The 3,530-nt window shown below is 44.2% G+C and overlaps 1 protein-coding gene across 1 annotated transcript; it reads left to right on the forward strand.

Annotated features, from left to right (window-relative positions):
• The first annotated feature begins 339 nt into the window (after positions 1-339).
• Positions 340-3,530, forward strand: LOC103704546 (phosphoglycerate kinase, cytosolic-like). Its single transcript, XM_008787889.6, has 6 exons — positions 340-924; positions 1,480-1,557; positions 1,632-1,892; positions 2,232-2,549; positions 2,852-3,010; positions 3,088-3,530. Exons 1-6 carry the CDS (start codon positions 475-477, stop codon positions 3,295-3,297), a joined length of 1,476 nt encoding a protein of 491 aa, XP_008786111.3. The 5' UTR covers positions 340-474; the 3' UTR covers positions 3,298-3,530.

The following is a 3,530-nucleotide window of genomic DNA, read 5'->3' on the forward strand; positions in this document are numbered from 1 at the left end:
TTCTCTAATCACAATGCATCTTGATCTCTTTCTTTGTCTTTCATCCCCTGTCTAGTTCTTTCTAATTCAAAAAAGAGGGGGGGGGGGGGGGGGGGGCCGATAAGGTGCCTATGGTTTGATAGATTCGCAACTTACAAAGAGCACTCGCTGCTTGCAGGCCTAATTTCTATTATGCTTTCAGTGCCTCGGAGGAGAAGGCGAAAAAAAAAAAAAAAATAGTACTATTGAAAACTGAAAGGAGCTCTCTCTCTCTCTCTCTCTCTCTCTCTCTCTCTCTCTCTCTCTATATATATATATATATATATATATATGTCGAATCTCCACCTCTCCCCAGCGATAAGAAAATATCCATCCCCGCAAACCCCTCCTCCACATATCCTTTTTTTTCATTACTACTAATCACACCCCTCCTCGACCATTTCTTCTTTCCCTTCGAACTCTCTCTTAGCTCTCTTTCTATTGCTAAGAGCTACGATGGCTTCCGCCGCCTGCCCCACCTCCTTTTCTCTTCGCCCGTCCTCCGCCTCCGCATCCTCGTCCTCGTCCCGGCAGCAGGCGGCGGCGGTCGTTCTCCCCGGCTTCGCCTCCCGCGGCGGCGTCGCGCTCCGATCGCCGTTCCGCCGGCTGGGCTTCACCGGGGCGGCGGCGGACCCGCTGCTGGCGCTCCACGTGGCGGCGAGGATCCGGGCGGTGGCGGGGCGAAGCGGGAGGGGGCCGAGGGGCGTGGCGGCCATGGCGAAGAAGAGCGTAGGGGACCTCACCGCCTCGGACCTCAAGGGGAAGCGGGTGTTCGTGAGGGCGGATCTCAACGTCCCCTTAGATGAGAACCAGAATATCACCGATGATACTAGGATCCGGGCGGCCGTGCCCACCATCAAGCACTTGATGGGGAAAGGGGCCAAAGTCATCCTCTCCAGTCATCTGGTGAGTCTCTTCTCGATTCCTACTTGCTTTCCACCTGATGTTTCTGAAATTGCTGGTTGTTTTACTTCTTTCTTTTTTAAAATTTTTATTATAGTACTAATTATCAACAAAAGTCTCAATTTTGATTGTTATTTCATTTTTCATGTCTTTCATTATCGAATTATGCTGAGATTAGAATATCAAATTCCTTTTTAATGTATATAAGCATTGATTTTGATTTTTTTGATAGTTCCAATGAGTAGAAGTGTTGTCGAAACCGCGATCATTTCATTGAGGTAGCCTTTTTTCTCTATTTTCTCCATCTTTGTTGTTGTGTTAGAAGGCCTCACGTCAATGAGTGTCTTGCAAGCTAGATTCTGTGCAGGTTTTTATGTGCTTGTTTTCATATACTTGGAAGTTATGTTGGGATTTTTAGTTACAGTGCTATCTAGTATAATTTAATTCATGGAACAGGGAAGAATGCCCACGAAATTATTATTGTTACAACATTAGAGTTGTATTCTATTTTCTATTTTCTTTAGTCGCAGGGGGCTATTGATTCTTTTTTCTGAACAGGGACGCCCAAAGGGGGTCACACCAAAATACAGCTTGAGTCCTCTGGTGCCTAGGCTATCTGAACTCCTTGGCATCAAGGTATGCTCATCTTTGCACCCAGATGTAATTTAATTGACAGTTCTTATTCTGGATTCCTTATGGGCACCATACAGGTCGAGAAAGCTGATGACTGCATTGGGCCAGAAGTTGAGAAAATGGTTGCTGCACTTCCAGAAGGTGGTGTTCTGCTTCTTGAAAATGTAAGGTTTTATAAGGAGGAAGAGAAGAATGAACCAGAGTTTGCGAAGAAGCTGGCATCCCTAGCAGACCTTTATGTGAATGATGCATTCGGAACAGCACATAGAGCGCATGCATCGACAGAGGGTGTCACCAAGTTCTTGAAGCCCTCTGTTTCTGGTTTTCTTTTGCAGAAGGTTGGTATTTAGCTTTTATATGTTGTTGCTCCATTAAAAGTTATGGTTTGAGTGGAGAATAATTGCATGGATGATTTGTGAGGTTCCTGAGTGTTTAAAAAGCTCATACCGTATCCAAATCGAGGCTTTTTCTTTTTTTGAGAAATTCCAAAGTGAGGCAGTTTGATCTCCATCTGGTGCATTTTAACATACGGGAGTTCCTCTGTAGGTTCTCATGTAACAGCATCTTGGATACTATGTGTTGCTTCTCGAATTATTCACTTGGACTTGCCCCTCTCCTATTTTTCTGCTTATAATTTAAGTCAATTTCCAACCAAACATTTTCATGCCTAATTACAGGAACTTGACTATCTTGTTGGTGCTGTTGCAAACCCAAAGAGGCCATTTGCTGCCATTGTAGGTGGTTCAAAGGTGTCATCAAAGATTGGAGTGATCGAATCGTTGTTGGAGAAATGTGATGTCCTTCTTCTGGGTGGAGGAATGATCTTCACCTTCTACAAGGCACAAGGACTTTCAGTGGGTTCTTCCCTGGTAGAGGAGGACAAACTAGAGCTTGCAACATCGCTTCTTGCGAAGGCTAAATCAAGAGGGGTCTCTCTTATGTTGCCCACTGATGTTATTGTTGCCGACAAATTTGCTCCTGATGCCAACACCAAGGTTTGTATTTTTAGGGTCCTATTAATATTTATTGCTCCAACAACACTATATTCCTTTAAGGCATAAAGTGAAGCATAGTTTCCTTCTTATCTGCTTATTGTCGAGCCATGCCAGAAGAACCTTCAAACCTGGAAAAAACCTTAGAGGTGAACCTCCTTTAAACATTTTAGTTCCTTTTGGTTTCACGCAAACATGGAGATTATTCTGTAACAAAATTGAGTAGAAGTCTCCGCAAAGGTACAGACTGTATTAGATCAAAGATATGAAATGAGATGATCGAGGAATGAAGATTCGTCGTGCAGGTTGTGCCATCAACTGCAATTCTCGATGGTTGGATGGGCCTGGATATCGGACCAGATTCAGTTAAATCATTCAGTGATGCACTGGAAACAACCAAGACAGTTATTTGGAATGGTCCTATGGGCGTTTTTGAATTTGATAAGTTCGCAGTTGGAACGGAGGTATGTCGTATTCTCTTTTATTCAGTATCAGTTGGTGGATGTGAAAGCAACTTAGCTGACATGGCTTAATTTTGCAGGCAATTGCGAAGAAGTTGGCAGAACTTAGTGGGAAGGGCGTGACGACGATCATTGGAGGTGGAGACTCTGTTGCAGCGGTCGAGAAAGTGGGAGTAGCTGATGTTATGAGCCACATATCCACGGGTGGTGGCGCCAGCTTGGAGTTATTGGAAGGGAAGGAGCTTCCAGGAGTTGTGGCTCTTGATGAAGCTGTCCCTGTTGCTGTGTGAGGCCTAGTTTTATTCTGAAGCTGCTGTCTTTTGTTCTGGATTCTGAAAGAACGTAACCATGTTATGGTCTCTTTCATCTGGGTTTTACCCAGAAGTGGAATCAGTCAAGATGTCGAATTCTTGTAGAGTTTCAGGGATTGGCAAAAAAAGAGAGGATTTTCCCCCCTACACTGATGTTTTCTTGTGATGCGCTGCCAATTTATGGTTGAAATAAAGCATAAACTAGAAGTGTA

The sequence above is a fragment of the Phoenix dactylifera genome, chromosome 9 (genome assembly GCF_051530095.1).
Source record: "Phoenix dactylifera cultivar Ajwa chromosome 9, Ajwa_hap1_PhDact_Kaust_v1.1, whole genome shotgun sequence".
NCBI classification, from domain to species: Eukaryota; Viridiplantae; Streptophyta; class Magnoliopsida; order Arecales; family Arecaceae; genus Phoenix; species Phoenix dactylifera.